General features: G+C 39.3%; 1 protein-coding gene across 14 annotated transcripts in view; it reads left to right on the forward strand.

Annotated features, from left to right (window-relative positions):
* AIG1 (androgen induced 1) overlaps positions 1-21,165 on the forward strand; it is a 166,011-nt gene that overhangs the window by 57,265 nt on the left and 87,581 nt on the right. The window contains exon 4 of one of the 14 annotated variants that reach the window (XM_036414795.2): positions 10,186-10,320. The exons of 10 other annotated variants lie outside the window; for them this stretch is intronic. In XM_036414795.2, coding sequence (XP_036270688.1) covers positions 10,186-10,305 — 120 coding nt within the window. In that variant the 3' untranslated portion in view covers positions 10,306-10,320. Of the gene's footprint in view, positions 1-91; positions 520-6,720; positions 7,088-10,185; positions 10,321-15,701; positions 15,744-21,165 lie in introns of those variants that run through there. 3 more of the 14 variants (XM_036414796.2, XM_045572823.1, XM_036414798.2) reach the window with 3 other exon arrangements.

The following is a 21,165-nucleotide window of genomic DNA, read 5'->3' on the forward strand; positions in this document are numbered from 1 at the left end:
ACAATGAAGATGTTTGTTGTGCACTTGCTTTTGAAATTTGGAAGAATGTCAGGTTTACATTTATATCCTTCTACCACCTTTCTATCCTCAGTCTACTGATGATCAGACACTAGAAAAATATAGATGGTATCAGCAAATGACTCAGTTTCTAAATTGTAATGAAATGGTCATGGACAGTTGTGTGAAGGTTCTGCAATTGGGGCTATGAAGGAGGGTCTGCACTCCCCCACCCCTCAGTTATTTATTGAATACCTGTGCTATGCAATGCATCCTGCTGTGCTTCGGGTGGTTACAGGATGAGAAAAACACTTGCCCTTTTAGAGGATGGCACATGTGAAATAGAGGAAGGTAAGTTGGAAAGCAGGCTGCATTCACTCTGACAAGGAGAAGCAGTAACTTTTGTTCTGGTTTGTTGCAAAAATAGAGCCCTGAACCTTTCTCTTCTGCTGATTAGTTTTACAGCATTGCCCATGGAGGAAATATACATTAAAAGCAATAAGTAAATAAATATTTAAACTCCAGTATGATTGCAGACTCTCACTAATGCTGTAACAGGAAAACAACAACAATGAGACAGTGTCTCTGCTAACCAAAGACCTAATTAATGTTTATGAAGTGCTTTGAGATTGCTAAGCACTGTGGAAGGTTAGGATATTATTATTATTACCACAGATCTTTCTGCAGACATGACCTAGATATTCTTATAATCACAGCAGGAGTTGTTTATTCCCCATATACTTTATAAGGAGAGAAAAAAATGCACCCCACCTCTCTTCATGCTTGATTTGTCAGTTGTTCTTATATGTAACTGATCCTCAAGAGAACCTTAATTTAGGCAACTATTTATTCTGTTCAGTATTATTTTGACATTTGGTAATTACTAAAGTTTTTGTACATCTATCTTTCCCAGAAGAAAAAGCATTAAATGCTGCTTGTATGATTATTGGTTTTGCAAGAGAACTCGGCTTTGACATTATTCTTTTGGTAAATTTCCAGTTCAGGGATACGCAGGTTATGCATTTCAGTTCCATAGAGCCTGTACCACTCTGATATTTTACAAAAGAAGCTGTTGGTTGAGAGAAGACCATTGTAAACATTCCGAATGAAAAAACTGACCTTTCTCACTTTTCCCAATATATTCTAAAGTAGCTAGAAGATATCTGGAAATTTTTAAAAATAAAAGTACAGACTGGAACAGAGGTCAGAACTTTCTTGGGAACCTCTTTCTAAGACTCCCAGTGGACTCCCAAAGAAAACAAATAAGACCCCAAGACTGAGGACAAAGGAGAGTAATGTTCACAGTGAAGCAGACACTTTCAGCAATAATGCACACTGTTCTCGGGTATAAGGTTTTTTTTCATATTTAATTTTACTGATCATAGCTTCTTCCATGGCAAATTTTTACTTGTGATCTTTAGTGCTACCAAGACCAATTCTACAGTCAGATTTTGCTGATCTAAATTTTGACATGAAGTTTTTATTACTATTCTATTAAAATCAGTAATCCGCTTTAATTAACTGTTGTCATTTTTACCATATATTTATTTCTAACAAAAATATTGTACATTGTAGAAAATGTATTTTTTAAACTGATGTTTGAGAAAACTTTGAACAGTTTATGAGATAGAGAGACCAAGAGAGTTTTCCAGGTTCACACATAAAATGCTTAGAAGTTGCATCTCCATCCTAACAAAAGCTGAAGAGACTGAAAAATCAACATCTCTCCTTGTATCCTTAAGAGGGGGAGGACACAGGGAAAACTCCAAGATTGAAGAGACAGGCAAATATAAAGAACAATAATGTACTGGAGCAGAGATTCATTGTGAGATTTACCCCCAGGAGCTCGACTGGGTCTCCATAGTAAATATCTGAGAAAAATCTGCTGCCAGCATTGTCAGGGGGAAAGCAATCATTTTTAAATAGTGCACTGGAGCATCCTGTTTTTAACAAGGTCTGCCCTCAGGTGAAGCTAACCACAGCCTAAGTCGCTGTGATAGAGGATGTATCAGTAAAGTCCTTGTAATACTGAAAAATAAAGAGAACAAACACTGAAAAAAAAAAATAGACCAGAATATGCAAAGATTGTGGGCCAACTACAAAAAAAAAAAAAAAAAAAATTAATACATTCATGATGAGATTACCAGAAGGAGAAGAAAGAGGAAGAAACCAAAAAAATAAGATTGAGAATTTACCCAAATTGTCAGACACCAAACCACAGAGTCAGGAAGCTCAGGAAACACCAAGTCAGATAAATACCAAAAAATCTACACCTAGACATAATTGTTTTTAAATACAGGAAATAAGAGATAAAGAAAAACTCCTGAACGATACAAGAGAAATCCAGAGAATTGGTGAGAGAAATAGGACCTAGAGAGAAGCTAAAAGGCGAAAGATTTATGCGGTCTGAAGAGAAAGCAGAGCATGGCGGCGAAGGGGAAAAGAGAGGAGAAAAGAAAATGGATTAATGCCATGGGTGAGAAGAGAGATGGCTTCAGAAAGGAGGGATATCAAGTAAGGAGATGGGAAGAAGATTAGGGGAAAGAAAGTTTAAAATGTACTATGTTAAAGAAGGCACAATGACCAAATCAAACAGTTTTCATGCCATATCTCCTCCATAGCTCTTTGAAGTTTGGAGATTAACTTTTTTCCCCTGCAGTGCTTGGTATAGTGCTTGGCATTTTATAGGTACTCAGTATATATTTTATGAATCAACTAGAGGCACAGTGCATGGATTCATGCAACTTTGGGTCCCTCACCATGGACTGTGGCGATCAGGCCGAAACCTGCAGACCATCATCCCCTTCAGGACGTAGTAGTGCATGAAGCAAAGCGGCAGGTGGCCTGGGAGGAGCCCCAGACCAGGCCAGGCGCCACAACGCTCCCACTCATCCCAGCCCTGCTGTGCCTGCTGCTGCCGCTCAGTAGTCTCACTGATGCTCCGCTGTGGTCTCCGTGCCCATCCTAGGGCAATACCGGTGTGCCCATGACTGAGAAGCAGCCTCGAGCTCGAACCCAGTCAGTCCCAATGCCATCCCGATCCCAGTCCTGGTCTGGACGGGGGAGGAGTATACAGGGGGAGTGTCCACAAGAGAGGCTTGCACCACTGCAGCTGCGCTCACCAGCTGTGAGCGCAGTGTCTGGCCTCATTGGTCAGCTGAGAGGTGCTCCTGCTGGGGGAGCACACTAACCATCAGGGGGCAGCTCCTGCATTGAGCGTCTGCTCCCTGGTAGTCAGTGTGCATCATAGTGACTGGACAAAAGTTCTCTTGGGCATATATATATATATATTAATTGATTGAGCTGGCCTCCTTACTGTTCTTTACACACATCAAGTACCTTCCTGCCTTGGAATGCTGTCCACCAGAAATCTGCTTGGCTTACTCCTTCACCTCCTTGAAGTCTTTGCTCAAAATCGCCTTCTCAGCCCATTAAACACTACAACAACCCCCAAAGCCCCCCAGAGTTTCTTATCCTGCTCTTTATTCCTCTCGTGGCATCTATCATCCTTGACATATTACCTAATTTTACTTATATGTTGTATTTGTGCCTTATTGTCCATCTTCCTCTGCTAGAATATAATTTCCATAAGGGCAAAGATCTTTGGTTTAGTTACTGAGTTATCCCAAGCACTTAGAACAGTGTCTCCACATAACGGGCAGTCAATGTATATTTGTTACAGTATTCAACATCCATGCTTTCTCTTGTTCTCTTTTCCTCCAGTCTTTATCTTTTCCTAATAATTGACAGAAAATGCAATCCAAACCGTTCACTGCTTTCCTTGTATTTTACTTCACTCTTCAATCTCAGCTGCACTGCAGGAAAATCCTGCATGGCTTGCTTCCACCCTCTCAGAAGGTCTTATTGTTTGGTACATGTCATGTTATTATTACTGCTCAAGAAGGGCTGAATTGATGAATAAAAGAACACATCATGGGTGCCTGAAATGCCTAAGAGCTACAGAACAGTTATATAATAGCCTGAATCAAATTTATTGAAAAGCTCTTCCATATATTGATTATTTCATCTGGGTATTAGTTATTTTTTTCTCTAGGGTAAGAGTCAGTGGCTTTTTAAAGCAATTTCCTGCCATCACAAATTCCTTTGTAGAACTATAATACTTTTTTATGCAAGGGTAGAATTCAAGGCTAATAATATTCGGCTTATACTCTGCCCTTTTTCTTGCTACATTTAATAGATGAGCAGGCCCAGCAGTAGTGTAAGTTCATCAAAAGGTCTGTAAGTCATATTCAGATGTTTTTGGGTCAGCAAAACCCAAAGTGTGGTTTACTCGAGTCTTTTACCCCTAATCCTTAAATCCATCGATATTTCAAAGTAAACTTAATTCATATGTTTCTCATTCATTTGCCCTTAGTCAGAGGAGGGGGTGGAGCAGGGAGGAAGGTATTGTCTTAGGAACTGGCTTCCTTCTTCACTACCACAGACAGATCATTCATTAGCCACAGACCCAACTCCTTGGCAGAAGTCTATTCCTTTATCCTTTCCAGTTCCCTTTAAATTGAAGCTTCAACCTCAGCAAGCATCAGTGATAGGTGCCAAGGAAAGTGAAGTGGAAAAAGAGCTGCATTTTCTATCATGAATCCCAGAACCTTAAACTTGGGAAGTGATTCTAAAGATCATCTTATCTATATGCCATGTGACACTTTAATCACCTGAACAACATCCTGGCAAATTCCCTTTCATTTTCTGCTTGAGCATTTCCAGTGATGGAGCTTCCGCAGTGGGCCACAACCATGAGCCTTCAGCTATAAGAAAGACTGTTGCAAGGAATTGAGTCAAATGTCCAGCATAGTAATTTGTCCAAGTTCACATGGCTTGTCAGTGGACAAGTTGGGAGCAGAATGCTGAGGACCTATCTCTATGGAACTTCATTAACATCTAGTTAAAAAGATATCTTTAAACATGAATTGTCATTATATTTCACCAAACATATTTCCTTAGGACACTAATAAATATTCCCAGCATTGTAGGTTATTTTTCTTTTCATCTAAGCAAGAATGATTATTCCCTATTGCTTTACCATACCCAGAGAATGAGCTTGCACTTAATCCAATGAAGATGTGGTTTAAACCAGATGCAAGGATTAGCCAATTGGTGGAAATGTTTCACCAATAAAGCCCCTTTCATCCTTATCAAATGCATTAATTTTTGTGACCTGATAATATATCTCATAATTCTATACATCCACTAGGTGCCCAATGCACAAAGATTTGTGCAAAATGGGTCTTCCTTCCCCTAGCTGCCGGCACTGACTTTGCTCTGCCTGGAGCCACCTTTCTGCCTTCCCACACTGCTCAGAGGCCCCAGAGCAGCTGGGGCAGTGTGGAATGCTTGCATCATCACCATGGCAATGATTCAAGCATTCCATCCTGCCCTTGGCCGCTTGGTGCCTGCATATGCAAATTAACCTGCCATCTTTGTTGGGTTAACTTGCATACTCACTCCTGATTGGCTGGTGGGTGTCATGAAGGTACAGTCAATTTGCATCTTACTCTTTTATTTGTGTAGATGTGCTGCTGCTCACATTGCTGCTATCTGTATGAGTAGGATAAAAAGATAGAGGTTAGTAAACATTCTTTCTATACCCTGCTGCCATCACCATACACACAAAAGATTGTCTTTTTTTGCTCCATTCTCTTCCTCACACCAGATTAACCAAAAAAAAAACCCCACTCTGTTTCTGGAAGTTGTGCTTCTAATAGATGCAGACATGTGAGTCACCTAGAAAGAGGGACTGAGCCAAATGATTTCTCAAGTGTTCTCTGGTTTCAGTTTGTTGTGGGAATTCATGAGGTTGGCCATGGAGGTACACAGCAAATGTCTGCCACAGACCCTGTTTCCCCAAAAATAAGACAGTGTCTTATATTAATTTTTTCTCCCAAAGTTGCACTAGGTCTGATTTTTAGGGGATGTCTTATCTTTCCATGCGCTAGGTCTTATTTTCAGAGGATGTCTTATTTTCAGGGAGTAGTAAACCTAATAAATATAAATCCTTGAAAATAGGGTAGAATAGCATAGGACAACATTATATAAAATGAGATGAAGGTTCCCTATAGCTAATGATTTTCACTTATTATCATATAACAAATAACAGGTCAGTGTCAAACCCTGTCTAAAACTTCAAGGAAAAATGCACTGCTGGAAATCCTATATTTTTAGCAACACTGAATTTATATGTACTCCTAAAGTAAAAAAAATTAATGAAATTCATTAAAAGCTTATCTAAAATGTAAGATAGGTATCCTCGGACATATAATGCAAATCTTATTTTTAAGCATTTACCCCAGCTGCACCTATCAAAAAAAACGTCGCTTAAAATCTGAATTTGACTGCTAATATTCACACATATGGCAAATATGAACTAATCAAACCACAGATATTTTGCTGCATTCCATGGTGTCTCATTTATTTGTTTAATTTGCAGCTATAGCAACTAGATTCCACCACTTTAGGCTTTTACACAGAGACCTACAGTCTGATCAGCTTGGTTGAAGTTTGGCACTCAGCATTATACTCAATTGAAGACATATGCACAAACTCACCACATTTTCAAAGCTGGTTTCACACAGGGCCGATACGTAATATTTGCATAGAATATGAAAAGCAACCTTGTGCTTGGATAATAGGCAATTAAAAGATGTTTTGACCTTCACTTTTGTAACATTTCAAATCTTAAAGTTTTCTTGGCATGCTTCTCAAAAGCCCATCTGACTTTGAGGCAGCCTGCCTCTCCACAGAAAGCTCACTCCAGCAATGACTAATGGATTGACCTGGTGCCATGCTAGTGCTGCTCCACGCATGCTGCTCTGCACAAGACGAGCACTTGGAAATGACCTTGAAACAGAGTGTTGCCAAGTTAATGAAATATGGCCCTTCAAAGAAGTGACATTTCACAAGCAACTTACAGAAGGGTATTTGCAGCATTGTCAAAGCTCAGCCTCTCAATGTGGTGTTTGGTTTACCAGGAGTGTTTAACATACACAAGGAATGATGCTCCCTCTTAATTTTAGTCGCACTTTGTAACAGGTTGGAAAAATTAGGTAATGGAGAAAATTGGCATTCCACTGTTGTTTCTTTTAGGTGTTTTCTTTTCAAATTTCTGCTGAAAGAACAGAAGATGCCCAAAGGGTAAAGGGGTAGTTAGTGGAAAAAGAGAAGACGGTAGGGAGAAGTACCTCTCTGTATCTGTGAAGTGCCCAGTTGATATGATTCCATCCCACCAGATTTAGGCTCCAAGAGAGGAGCATTGCACATCCATATAGTAACCTTTCCTAGTTGAAAAATGCTCACTGATGTTCACAGCAGTTGTTGCTATGTGTGTTTCTGTTGGTGCATAATGTCTCCTTTCAATTACGCTTCTCATGCTGGTGACGTTGGCTGACATTTTAGGATCTGGATAACAGAGCTGCACTTTAACTTATTTGATAGCCCGTGATCAGTCTCCTGGATTAAATTGACTTTGGAATGTCCCCCTCTGCTTCTCTCTGTGACCTTGCTTCCATACTCTTGAGGAGGCTAAGACAGGCTAAGGTCAGAGCAGTCAACGTGGGGTGTTGGAAGAAGACTTGGGAACAAGTCATACTCTCTGAATTCATTCTTAATTATCTTAAGCTAGCTCTCTTTTTATACAAAGTTAGACTTAATACTTCTTTAAAAAAGAAGCTGAAACTGGTTTGGCTCAGTGGATAGAGCGTTGGCCTGCAGATTGAAAGGTCCGGTCAATTGAAAGGTCAGATTCAATTCCGGTCAAGGGCATGTACCTTGGTTGTGGGTGCATCCCCAGTAGGGGGTGTGCAGGAGGCAGCTGGTAGATGATTCTCTATCATTGATGTTTCTAACTCTACCCCTCTCCCTTCCTCTCTGTAAAAAAAAAAAAAAAAAAAAATCAATAAAATATATTTTAAAAAAAAGAAAAGAAAAAAAGAAGAAGGAGAAGAGAAGGAGACACTCAGCCCTTCTCGAGCATTTATTTTTATTTTATTTATTTTTTAATATATTTTATTGATATTTTACAGAGAGGAATGGAGAGAGATAGAGAGCTAGAAACGTCAATGAAAGAGAAACATCGACCAGCTACCTCTTGCACACCCCTACCGGGGATGTGCCCACAACCAAGGTACATGCCCTTGACCGGAATCGAACCCGGGACCTTTCAATCCGCAGACCGACGCTCTACCACTGAGCCAAACCGGTTTCGGCGCATTCTTATTTTTAAAATGCTGATAATCCTCACTTAGAAATCCTGGGAAATATACATCTATAAGATCAGGGCAACATACTGTCAACAGCAACTTCCCAGAACATTCCTTCTTGCTTCATCTGGATTTTTCAATAAGTAATTTGATATTTCTGTAAGTTTATACTGGAATCACTAAAATGAGGGCATTTTTTCCTTATAAGCGCAAGCCTTCCAGACTCATCATTGTGTAGAGTTACATAAGTAAGCCTTGCAACTAAGCTAAAAATCTAAATTATAGAATGTACTTGGTGCAAAACTTCATATTTTATACAGTAACATATTAAAACCAATGACACATTTGCAAAACAGTTTTTCTGTAGAGTAATTCATATTAAAGTCAAGCCTGCTGGTGCTACATATTATATGCTAAATTATTTGCTTGTGATTTTTTTCCCTTGGTTGCCTGTTTTTGGTATTGCTTGAATGGTTCTGACATGGGAAATTTGGAAAGTTTCCATTAGATTACTTTATTTTCTTTATCTATATTTAACGTGATTTGCTTTAAATTATAGCACACACCTTATTTTTTCACTTTTAAATGTTTTTAAGTGGAGAACATGTTTTCCCAAATAGACCTCATTCTTAATTTAGAGCTCTCTCATATTAATATGCCTAATTTTTAATATATTTCCTAAAACACTTATCAACTTCTCAAAGGATGGGGTAAGCGGGAGAGGGGATACTGAAGAAGGGATGAGAAAAAGAGAGAGAAATGTAGCAGGGAATATCAACCATCAGATACACCATGACTTCAGTATTTAATATCATAAATCATACCGTAGATCATGGGAATCACGGTCCAGTATGAAAAGAGAAGCCCCATGCCAATGAGATTTGATCCCTGAGAATCCTTTTCCTTGCACTTCTGTTAATTTCAGTACTGAGCACTACCTTTCTCCTCCTGGTGATAGTTTTTACTTCTTTTTTCAGTAAACATTTCAGATATGAAGTAAAGAGCTTATCATTATTCAGTATAGTCAGACAATATGTTTGCCTTTAAGCTATATTCACGGTTTCACCATTCCTAAATTTTCGAATCATATGAGATTCTTTATGTGTTTGTGAATGGAATAGAAAACATTTTCTTATGAAAAGCTTTATTCTGAATCCTCCCATAGCTTCCCCCAATTGAACAGGGGCCTTCTTTTGTCCTGGTCGCTTTCATTGCAAAATATCTGACATTTTCTTTGTACCTTCATATATATTTATACTAGAATACATAATTGAAAAAATATGATCTTATATTAGTCAGGATTCCCAGAGAAATAGAATCAATAGGACATGTGTTTATAGTAAGGAATTGGCTCATGTGATCTTGGGAGACACTTGGAGAGCCCATCAGAAATCAGGTTCTCAGGTTTTCATCCAAGTTGAAAACTTGAGAATCAGAAAAGGTAATGTAGTAGGTTCTAGTCTAACTCTTAAGACCAAAGTCAGGAGTAAATCAGCTTTAAAAATTCAGGTAGAGAAAAAAAAAAATCAGCAAATATTCCTTGAGTCAACCTTTCTTTCTCTTGAGGCTTTGATGGATTGCATGAGGCCCACTCCCATGGGGAAGGGCAATCTGCTTCATTCAGCCTACTGATCCAGATGTTAATCTCATCCAGAATCACCCTCACAGTCATACCCAGAGTAATGTTTAACCAAATGTTTGGGAACCCCATGGACTAGTCAAGTTGACCTGTAAAATTAACCATCACAGATCCCCATTGAAACTCCTCTTTTCCTTCAAGAACAACTCCACTTGTAGAGGTCTGCAGAATGTCTTCCTCCTTCCATGCCATGAAAGTTGTACTCATGTTGGTCAACCCTGCTGGGCCCAGGTCTTAAAGGTTCTGATTGGTTCAGTCTGAGATGGGACCCGTGCACCATGAGTATTTTTTAATGCTTCTTTAAATGGTTCTGAGGATAGCCAAGTTTGTCTCTAGGCTTATTTGGATCAATGGGAAAACACGAGAGGAAAGTCACTTTGGTTGATGGCTGGTGCTGAGCTGAGTGGAGGATATGGCATAGAGACAAACCTGGTTAAATGTGCACAACCAGGTTAATTCAACCATAATGAGCTGATTACAAAGTGGCATCTCTACCTTGGTCCATACTGGGATAAAATACTGGCACCATCCCAGGATTCTAGGAAAAATTAATCAATATTAACATTTCTTAGGAGATTAAAAGCATAATACATGTATCAATTATTATTAGTCATTGCAAATATTTATGGAGTTAAATTGTCTGTAACTAATTAGAGATGGCAGTTAACAGGGGATATGAGTTTCCTCTGAGTTATATGAAACAAAATATAAATCTTTTATATAACTCTATTTCCTACAGCAAGGATTTGTTTTGCTTGTTGGTGGGACCTTTTAAGTTTTATTTTATTTTCTTGGATCTCATTACTTTTCCATAAATCCTATAAACAGAATTACAGTGACGAGAGTCATAATCTTAACACTTTTTTGAAGGTTCCCCCCCACCACCACCACCACCACCACCACCAATGCAGCTTGGAATATGGAGGATTTTTTTTTTAACTGCATTTGAAAAACATGAGAAGGGAAAAGCAAAATAAGAAAGGAAGGAGGCAAGGAAGGATGGAGAAAAAAGGAGGAGGGAAAAAAGGGGAGGAAGAAAAAAAGAGGGAGAGAAGGCACAAAATATTTCACTTTAGATTACATTTTTTAACTTAATGACATCATAAAGATAAGATGTTCATGGTATCTCATGGATATGTTGTAGACAACCTTGAAATACAAATGAGTTTGGATTTCAGAAGTTCATGAGCCAGTCATTGAGAACTGGGAACATATTTCCCCACAGAAATTTTATTTTATAAGTGGTCATTAATTTTTGAGGCAAGCTCATAAACTCTCCTCATTCTGTTTTGAAGCCAAAAGATGGTGCATTTACAGTGATAAATAGTAGACTATACTATTAAAAACTTGTAGAACTAAAGAACATAAAAGAAATAAAATCCATGGTGGAGTAGCTTAAAACTTTTCAGTTAAATGTTGGTGCTGGAGTGTAAGCAGATTTAATTTGAGGAGCCGGAAGATGTTTGAACATTGAATGTTGATATTTGAGAGTGCCAGTCAATAGAGCAAAAGTCATTCTTTCTAACACTGTAGTTAGAGAAACAAGAAGGGGCTCAGATCTGGGAGAGCCTCACATACCAAAAGTTAGTTTAGGTTTTACCTTTAAAGAAACAAAAGATGGCAAAGTTTTGCATGAAGAAGATGATTCAATTTACATGTTAGAGAGATGAGGGGATGGAGGGGAGTATAAAAGAAGGGTGACTCAGGTGGAGGAACAGCATAAGCAGTCAGGAAATACCACCGTATGTGAATGTTGGAAAAACCACCTGAAGTGTGGTTCCACAGCAGATGTGCAAGGAAGCAAGGACACTGGAATGCCCTTCAAGGCTGGGAAATGCCCAGTGTGCTGGCCAAAGACACTGAACTTGATCCCAATAGCTTGGGGGAAGTTTTGAAGGATTTTAAACAGAGGAAAAGCAGGATTAGATGAGCATTTTAGAAGGCTTCCTCCTTCAGGGTGGGAGGAGAAGAACTGACAGGGACAGGCTGGATTTGAGAGGGAAAACAAGAAGTATGAGAATGGAGCTTTGATCAACTCCACACTACAAGGAGGAAAATCTAGGAAGGCACCATCACAGGGGCTAGAGAATAGCTCAAAAAGAAAAGAAGCTGGGAGAGGAGGGCGCTTTGGGAAGAAGGGATGTCAGTAACACCATGGACCACAGACGTCAGCAGCTGACACAGTGCTGAGGAGTGGCAAAACGACTACAAGGGAACAAACCAACAGGGAATAGAGGAGTCTATCTGAAAAACAAAACACAATTTTAAAAAAGATCCCGTTGGTGTGGCATTTTTAAGGTGAGGGAAGATGAATGACTTCATCTCTGAAGCCAGAAACAAAGGCAGATTGAGAAACAACATTAGAGATAGATGGTTTTCCCTTACCATCCTCAGCTCTGTTTTCTCCAGTGAATGACTTGCTATTTCTAATATTCGTCCTTAGCAAGGTCAGAAGTTCCCCCAGCCACATGATAATGGCCTTTGGTGTTCTTTCTACCACTTAATTTTTTTTTTCTATTTGACCTGAGTGTTAATCTATATATACTAAGGACAAATGACAGGATGATATGCAGAAATATAGTAAAAAGAAGTTACTTGTTTTGCACATTCCTTGAGAAACTTTAAAATAATTCCTCCCATTTCTGACTTCTCATTTGTCAGCATATCTGAAGCAATAAAAACAAAAAATAACAAAAGCACAATTTGATTAATTGGAAAACTACATGATTTAAATTGTCATTTTTTTTAAATGTTCTGAAGTTTGATTTGATATGTAAGAACTTTCAGAAATTTCTGTGGACATGTCATTAGAGATCAGCCCATTTGTTTTTGTGAGGATTCAGAAGGAGAAGTATATTTCAGAAAATAGATGAAATTAGACTTGACTTGGAAAAGTAGTCTCTGGCCAAATGTTATTTAAAGACATTGGTGTATGGGCTCCATGCATTAACTGTTTCTCAGGACAAATATGCAGGTAGGAGCCAGGAAGGTCATTTTCAGAGGTTGCTGTGAAGTTGGTATTATAATGAGCTCAGCCTAACCATGATATCTTTGGAGGTATGAGAGTACAGATGAGATACAGATGCTTCTCAGTTCTTTCTCATAATTTCTCTAATCTTCTTGGCAATTAAAATAGGGGGGGGGGGGAGCGCATGCACGCAAGAAGGAAAAACTCTTCAGGAGTATAAAGTGTTATTGAATTTGCAGCAGTCGTCATGGTTACCTGCATAGTTTCATTGCTTTATTAATGTGTAATTCTCTTTATTTCTGGAAATATCATTACAGTGAAACATAATAGTCTGCAGCCTCTGAGTGAGTTTCACCATGTATCTGAGACTCTGACGATGTCCGTGACGAATGTGTGTGGTTTCTGGGCCACCTGTGCACTGTTGATCTAGTAACTAGGACATCACTGTTTAGGGAAAGACGACTTGAAGTTACTGACTCCTGAGAATTTCTTAAGACTTCAAATACTTTGTTAAGCAAAGTGCTTATTTTTTCCTAGAGGAAAATGGTCCGAAGCTGAGTCTTTTTCTAACTAAAAGAATTTATATTTTCTGCCACTAAAATTTTAAAGTAATTACTATTACTGAAGTCACTTTGAGGATTTGGAATTTTTTTTTCTGATAAATTCTTTTAAAAATTATCTTTCCTAAATTTTTTTGTATCATTTTTTGTTTCATTTTATTTTTTTTCATCAGCATTTATCCCTTCTATGCCTTCTTCCAGCTCCACCCCCACCCCCGCAATCACCACATTGTTGTGAGACACTGTTAATAGAAGTTTTTGAGCAAGTGTTTCTAAGTATATTCTTCCACTGCCCAAGTTGAACCTAAATAAAATAGTTCAGTAAATCATCTCTCAGGCTAACTGCTTCTGGCAGATACTGCTAGCTGGTCTCCACATTCATGTCTCTTCCTAGGCACTTGCCACTCTGTACTTCCCAGTATCCCTTGCAATTAGTTCTGACTTATAGGACTCAGGTGACAGTGGAATGTGAGTGGAAGTTATGAAATCACTTCCAGGTCTGGCTCATAGATACCTCCCAGTTAATCCTCCCACCTTTTGTTTCCAGGCTGGCTGGCCATTCTGGACTCTTGAGTAACTGGGCAGAACAGAGCCTCACTGCTGATCAGGAACATCTATTGTGGAAAAGAGATGTCAGGATTGTGTGCTGTGTTGCCTCATGTTGCCCTAATTAATGTACTGCTCGGCCATATTTCTTGAAAGTGGGCATATAATCCTTGGGGAAAGTCCCATGCTTTCCATCCACAAGTTTTTCCTATAGCTTCTTTCATAGCCTTTAGAAAGAAACTGGCATTATAAAGCTCAGGGCCCCTAATCAGTGTTCAGTGGTAACTTTGCTGTTTTGACAGGTGCTAGAGACCTGAATGGCTATAGAAATTATAGATTATTGGAAAATATCATAGACTTTTGTGACTTACTAGTATATGCACAGGGAACCAAAGAAGATGGAATTAACCTATGCACCAATTACTGTGTTTAGTCCTCTAATATATATTATTATTGTCTACAATTAACCTTCTAGGAAACTCTGTTATTCCCATTTTACAGATTTATAAGTGTCATGTACATTTAATAACTTCTTCATAGTGAGGGAGTAGCAAAGAAGGATTCAAATAAAAGTTTGCCTGGAACCAAATCCAGCCAAACTTTCCACTCCGCTGCTTTTTGTGGCACACACTCAGTTAACTAACATCAGTTGATCATTATGCTCTAAGACAGAATGATAGCCAGTAATAATTGGAAACATATGCAAAGAATATTTGATTATCTGTGATGTTGGGAACAGAAACTCCCATTAGATTTTTAGAAAATTATAATACTGACATGCTTGAGTTTTACCTTCTGTCTTAATTAAGATAGCATAACAGTTGCTGTAACAGATAGTAAAATAGCAGTACTTTAAAACCGGTGGTCTGGAGGTTGGCAGGCCAGCTCTTCCTGAGGTCAGCTAGGGCCCCAGACTCTGTCATCTGGCTGCTTCTGGATCCTCTAGGATTGTTCTTCATCTGCATGGTGGCAGTTGGCTTACCACCCCACAACTGCATTTAATCCTTAAGAAGATGGTACAAAAGAGGAGAGGGCAGATGTTTTTTCCGATTAGAGGCATGACCAAGACAGTGCACCCATCACCTTTGCTCAAAAAGTTGCACGGTCTTATTGCTGTCTAACTGCAAGAGAGTCAGGATATGTCATCTTTCAGTGCTTGGCCTTGTGCCAGTCCTTATATTCTTATAGAAGAGGGGGACAAGAGATATTGTGGGACAAAGCAGCCTTTGCCACATCTTCTTTTTTTCCCCATTTTTTTTTATATAAACATGATAATGAGAAAGAATCAAAACAGCAGTAGCAGAGAAGGGAAGGAAATGAATCAAGGAAACTAAGTAATTCAGAAATTGGGTATCTCCTTTCTCCTTAACTTCTTCCAGAACACATGCTAAAAGGATCAAGAATTTGTGCCTTGCACAAATGACTTCAAAATAGGCTGTAACTATTAAATCAGGCATTCTCTGGATAAGATGATTGCAACAAATTGAGGACATACGAACAAAGATTGGGTATTAAATAATATTAAGTAATTAGAATTAATTTCATTATGTGTGACATGTGGTTAAATTATAAAACAAAACCTCATAGGGTACAGATATTTACTGAGGTGAATATAAATGAAATGATATGATGTCTGCAGTTTGCCTTAAAATACTACAGGGGGGAAAACGGGAAAGGGGTTGATGAATAGATAAAATTAGATTGGGAAAACATTCTGAATTGTTGAAACTGGATGATAGGTTCATGGGGGTTCATTATGCTATTCTTTCTACTTTTAGGTATATTTGAAATATTCCATACCATAATAAAAAGTTGAATAAATACTTGTTCCAGGAAAGAAAAACAATTTTTGGCAGTGCTCTGAGGTTCAGATGAGCTCATTTCTGTATTCCAGTTAAGTGCATTCTTAAGTTTCCAGTGTATTATTATTTACTCCGCATGTATACAACTGGAAAAATGCTCATTTCATCTAAAGAATTCATTACAATTTGCTTTTGAGTCAGTTAAATAAAACTTTGGTGAATGCCTGCTGCATCTAGTTATGCAAAGGAGGCAAAGCTGAGTAAGATGAGTCCCCTAACCACTAGGTTTAAAGTCTAATTGGGCAGATACGACAGTCTCAAATAAATCTGATTGACAAGAAGTGCACAAAAAGGCTTAAATGTTAGGAAATCGCATCAAATTGGAAGGATCCAGAAAGTTTCCTGGGTCAGATATTATAAGCTTTAAAGAAAGTGTAGGGAGAGTCGTCTGGGCAGGGGACCACCAAGAGAAAGCCTCCAAGCCAGAGAATAGGAGATGGTTTCCTGGTGACAGGAAACGAAGAAGTGGTTTTGAGTATATCTGAATGTCCCATTAAAGGAAATGGGTAGTAAAGTGGACCCAAAGGAGAAAATTCATATTTGGGGGGGAGGGTCCTTTTTGAGACAATGGGGAGACTTTAGATGAGATGTGCATCATCCCCAGATGTGATGGAGCACAAAAAGAGGTTAGTGTGGCTGGTCAGCGGCACATATTGACAGTTAAATCTGTTGTTAGATGATGAGCTTACTACTGAAGAGAATAAAGATTTTTTTTAAAGCCAGTTTTATTAAAGTCGAGGATGGGAATTACATCATCATTATTGTGAAAATGACAGAATGGTTTTAGTTGACATTAAAAAAATATGAGCCCCTGGTATGGCAAGATTTGTATTTCTCAGTATTCCTCTCACACAGAGACTGCTTATCTCTATTTTACCTCTCCTATTTCCTCAGGCTAAGCTTTTCCAAAGAGTTGTCTTCCTGACTTCCATTTACTTTTTTTAATTATTATTATTCTTTATTGTTGAATATATTGCATATGTCCCCTTTGTTCCCCCATTGGCCCTCTACTCCAGGCCTTCACCACCCTATTATCTGTGTCTATGGGTTATGCATAAATGCATACAAGGTCTTTGTTTAATTACCTCCCATCCACCCATCCTCCCCTGCCTTCCTTCTGGCATTCCACACTGTTCCATGCTTACATGTCTCTGGATCTATTCCATTCATCAGTTTATTTTGTTACGTAGATTCCACATATGAGTATGATCATATACTTGTCTTTCTCTGACTAACTTACTTCACTTAGCATGATACTCTCCAGGTCCCTCCATGCTGTCTCAAAGGGTGAGAGAACCTTCTTTTTTACTGCTGCATAGTATTCCATGGTATAAATGTACCACCACTTTTTTAATCCATTCATCTACTGATGGGCACATGGGCTGTTTCTAGATCTTAGCTATAGTAAATTGTGCTGCCATGAACATAGGCTGCAAACATTCTTTCTGATTGATGCTTTGGGTTTCATGGAGTCAAAAGAAACTTTTCAATAAATGGTGTTGGGGAAATTGGATAGATAAATGCAAAAAAATAAAATAAAACTAGACCACCAAATTACATCATACACAAGAATATCAGTAAACTCAAAATGGATTAGATAAAAGACTTAAATGTAAGTCATGAAACCATAAAAATTCTAAAAGAAACCAATGGCAGCAAAATCTCAGACATCCTACAGGTACATCTCCTAAGGCAAAGGAAACTAAGAAGAAAATAAACAAATAAAAAGCTTCTGCACAGCAAAACAAACCATCAACTAAACGAAAAGAGAGCCAACTGTGTGGGAGAACATATTTGGCAATGATACATCTGCTAAAGGGTTAATATCCAAAATATATGAGAAACTCATACAACTTAACAAAAGGAAGACAAACAATCCAATTAAAAAATGGACAAAGGACCTAAATAGATACTTCTCCAAAGAGGACATACAGATGGCCAAGAGACATATGAAAAAAAATGGTCAAAGTCACTGATCATCAGAAAGATGCAAATTAAAACAATGAGGTATTACCTCACACCTGTCAGAATAGCTACCATCAACAAATCAACAAATGGTAAGTTCTGGTGAGAATGTGGAGAAAAGGGAATCCTAGTACACTGCTGGTGGGAATGAAGACTGGAGCAGCCACTGTGGAAAACAGTGTAGCGTTTCCTCAAAAAATTAAATATGGAACTGCCATTTGACCCAGTGGTCCCACTTCTAGGACTATATCCATTCACTTTTTATCCCAATCACAGTCCTGACTCAGCACTCCACGAAACTGTGTTCAATTCAGCACAGAGGTTCATGGTGACTCCATGTTAACCAGTCCCATGGACACCTTTTACTCCTCCTGTCCCTTGACTCTGAGCAGCAGGTGACCTAACTAGCCCCTCCTTTTCCTTGGATATCTCTCTCTCTCTCTCTCTCTCTCTCTCTCTCTCTCTCTCTCTCTCTCTCTCTCTCTCTCTCCCTCTCTCTCTCTCTCAATATATTTTATTGATTTTTTTTTTTTACAGAGGGGAAGAGAGAGGGATAGGAAGCCAGAAACATCAATGAGAGGGAAACATCGATCAGCTGCCTCCTGCACACCCCTCAGTGGTAATATGCTGGCAACCAAGGTACATGCCCTTGACTGGAATCGAACCTGGGGCCCTTCAGGCCACAGGCCATGGCTTCATCCACTGAGCCAAACCGGTTAGGGCTGGAACTATCTCTTCTTGGCCTCTGGTTTTATCCTGGCTGCTCTTTCTCATTTTCTTCACCAACTCTCTTTCATAACCTATACATATTGTGGTACCTTGGGACCAATGCTGGACTTTCTGTAATCTCTCCTGGAGCGGGTTTTCCTGTTCTATGGTTTCACCTAAGAAAAGTCAACAAAGCTCTGACATTTATATCTCACTTGAGTTCTGGACCTACCTACCATAATACCTCCACTTGGATTTCTCATAGGTGTTTCATATGTAACACATCAAAAACTAAAATTTGGACTCCCACCCCCCTCCCTGTTTTCCCTCTTGGGAAATATCACCACCATCTATCTACCTTGCTGCTCAGGCCCATAATGTGAATCATTTCTTATGAAAAGATCCACAGGACAGTTCTACCAGGAAGCCCACACAAATACCACTTGGTTATGAAATATTCTATGATTCTAAGACTGCTCCCTCACATAGCTGTAGTGTGTAAGCTGTGAAAATAAAGCTTTCCCACATAGCTTCATTGTCACATAGCAGTTTGATTTAGGCACCAGTGCTAGCGGTAAACTTAAATTTGTGCTTGAGCTTAAGCTATATATTTTAAAAGATTTTGTTGTCCACTTGTCTTGGGCAGCCAGACTCTAAGCCTGACCACACTTAGGTACAGTCAGGATTAGCCTCAGGGAGTTCATAGTAGAGGGAATTCCAGAGATCAGTGGTCGGCAAACCATGGCTCGAGAGCTACATGCGGCTCTTTGGCCCCTTGAGTATGGCTCTTCCACAAAATACTACATGTGGGCACGCACATACAGTGCAATTGAAACTTCGTGGCCCATGCACAGAAGTCGTTTTTCGGCCTGGGCGAGTCTACTTTGAAAAAGTGGCGTTAGAACACTCAAGTGGCCAAAGAGCCGCATGTGGCTCGCGAGCCACGGTTTGCTGACCCCTGACCTAGGAGTTGCAGATTTTGCTTTTCCAGCTGAATTAGAAATCCGCAAGTGTGGCCCTCTCCACCACCCTTTACTTTACCCAGAGTAGTGAACAACTGTAATCCTAATTATCCTTTTTGGCAAGGGAGTGGAAACACTTTACTCTCTATTTCACTAGATCTCAAGAGGATAAAATTAGAGCAGGCGTGCATTTTATTTCTGCCTGTTTCAGTGGAAAGGCACAATGATTTCACCTACAGAACTAGCAAGTTAGTTTGAGTTGTCCTTACCTCTTCCTATACCTCACTTCCACTTCCAATGCATAATAGCAAATGCTATTTGAGCACTTACTGTGTGCCAGACATTAATGTTCTACATGAGTGAACTCCTCTAATCCTCAAAACAACCAATATTTAATAGACGAGGAAACTGAGGCATAGGAAATCAGTAGGTTGCTTGAAGACACCAAGAATTAAATTGAGGTTATTTGATTCCAGCTTGTACCCTCCTACCCATACTGTTATACCAAGTTGCCTGGAAACTCACTCTGAATTACTTCGTTCCCACATTCCTATTGTGCCATTGATATAAAATATGCCATCAATTTAATTTAATAACAGTTTTCAGGAATAAAATAAGCACTACCTCATCAATTGTAGTTAGAGTAGCATTTTTTTTTTTTAAAGCTTCTAACCAATGTTTTCTCCTTCTTAGTAATTCCTTTTCACCTCAGGCTTTTAGCTTCAGAGATAAACTAATCCCTGAAAACAAAGAGGCAAATTCTTGTCTATTGAAGTCTACAGTTGGGTCATGCAATTCATAAATGATAATCAGGAGCTCATTGGTTTTGTGTTACAATTGTTTAAAAGATAAACCTAAAACAAGTCTTCAAGGTTTGCTTTGCTTATCAAAAGCCAATGCCTGACAATTGAGTGGAGTTGGGGAAGATGAAGGCTGAAGTCTGAGAAGCTTCCTGTTCCACAGAAGATAACACTTTAGCTGTGGGCACAAGGCAAGTGTGCAGCTGAGATGCTGGAAGAGCCTGAGAAGGTACTCCCAGCACTGGTTCCCCAGGAGATGGAAGATCATGGAAATCCCAGGAGTCTTTGGGGAAATCCCGAGTACAAGGAACCCAGGATTGGATTCCAGTCATCAATCTGAGAGAGGCCACACCTAACGGGGAAATCTTGCAGCAGTATGACGTCAGTTGAAAAGCAGCACCACTGGGTTGACATGTCTAGGCTGTATGGAAAACATCTTAAAATCCCCTGTGTCCTAAGAGGCTGCCCTAGGAGGAAATCAGAAGGGTCTCAGTGTCCTGTGAAGGGTGGCTTGGATGACATCAGCAAACTTGATTTGGATTCCGTGCTGTGGAAACAGAGGCAATGACAATGTGCTTGACTATCCCCCAAAAGATCAATAGGAACAGATGTCTAATGGCCCTGATGGCTCTTCCCTGATATCATGACACATATGGGCCTCCTTAGAATTTAGATACTGCCGAAACCGGTTTGGCTCAATGGATAGAGCGTCGGCTTGGGGACTGAAAGGTGCCGGGTTCGATTCCGTTCAAGAGCATGTACCTTGGTTGCGGGCATATCCCCAGTAGGGGGTGTGCAAGAGGCAGCTGATCGGTGACTCTCTCATCGATGTTTCTAACTCTCTATCTCTCTCCCTTCCTCTCTGTACAAAATCAATAAAATATATATTTAAAAAAAAGAATTTAGATACTATCAGGCAAAAAAGAGGGGGAAGGACAAGACCCT

Source organism: Pipistrellus kuhlii, unplaced genomic scaffold (assembly GCF_014108245.1).
Source record: "Pipistrellus kuhlii isolate mPipKuh1 unplaced genomic scaffold, mPipKuh1.p scaffold_m20_p_5, whole genome shotgun sequence".
Lineage (NCBI taxonomy): Eukaryota > Metazoa > Chordata > Mammalia > Chiroptera > Vespertilionidae > Pipistrellus > Pipistrellus kuhlii.